A 1032-nucleotide genomic window follows, 5' to 3' on the forward strand; every position below is an offset into this window, starting at 1 on the left:
GGTCTTTCTGATAAAACTACTAACTCATAATGTCCGAATTGAGTTCTACGGCATGTTTTGATCTGACAGGCTACATATGGTTAAAATTGAGAGTAAAATTGGAGAGCACTAAAGTGAGATCGTAACGTTGTGCTCTCCAATTTTACTCTCAATTTTAACTATATTCTTGTACCATTTTTACTAGTGTGGGTTTTATTCATGTACAAAATATAGTATACAAATATGACATACAAGGAATATAAACTAGCTACAGAAATTGCACAGTGAGTAGAAGTCAGAGTCGAGTGGGAAGAACATCATCAGAGTCTGATTACCAAGAATTATATAAAAACTAGCTACAGTACACTACAGGTTGTTGAAATTGCACTGTGATTGTGGTGGCAGCTCACCATACAGTGATAACAGCGGTGGTGGCAGCACCATACGGTTCTATGGTTCCTCATATCTGAGGGAAACCCGAAATAAGAACAAGAACGTCGCAGGAAAATATAAGAATGAATTTATTTCGCAAAGAATCCAACACCGATACGTTGCAATGGCACTTGCCGTCGTTGTTTGTGTTAAATTATACATCTGACGGCATTTAGGTACTAAGTGCTACGACGGCATTTACTTGCCGCCGATACAGACTACCTCCGACGGTAAATCAATATGTTCCGGCGGCAAATGCTGTCAGTTGCCGTCGTAAAATTCAATCCCTGATCTAATCTATCAACATTGACTATTTCTCCTATCGGTCTCTTCTTTTACCAGTACAAAGGGTGACAAGTTAGAACCAGGTGAACTTGTCATACCTCTGATACGAACAAACAACTGGAGGCAGCGATTAGATGGAGGGCTGAACGGTGCTGCCCCCCAGAAGCAGGAGCAGCAGCTCGACGATCTCTCGGCACAGGCAGTGAAGGAGCTTCTAAAAGGTATTCATAGCGGTTAGAAACCAATGTCTTTGTAAGTTGCAGCAGCCATCAAGAGTACATAATAGGAGAAGAGTATGACACTGTTTTAACAGCGTTTTGCGTAGTTTTCAACTTG

General features: G+C 41.1%; 1 protein-coding gene across 1 annotated transcript in view; it reads left to right on the forward strand.

Moving 5' to 3' along the window:
- The window catches only part of LOC106818535 (G patch domain and KOW motifs-containing protein-like), a 13837-nt gene that overhangs the window by 4327 nt on the left and 8478 nt on the right, over positions 1-1032 (forward strand). The window contains exon 2 of the mRNA XM_014823234.1: positions 754-917. Within this exon, the coding sequence (XP_014678720.1) occupies positions 754-917 (164 nt within the window). The remainder of the gene's footprint in view (positions 1-753; positions 918-1032) is intronic.

The sequence above is a fragment of the Priapulus caudatus genome, unplaced genomic scaffold (assembly GCF_000485595.1).
Source record: "Priapulus caudatus unplaced genomic scaffold, Priapulus_caudatus-5.0.1 Scaffold2313, whole genome shotgun sequence".
NCBI lineage: Eukaryota > Metazoa > Priapulida > Priapulimorpha > Priapulimorphida > Priapulidae > Priapulus > Priapulus caudatus.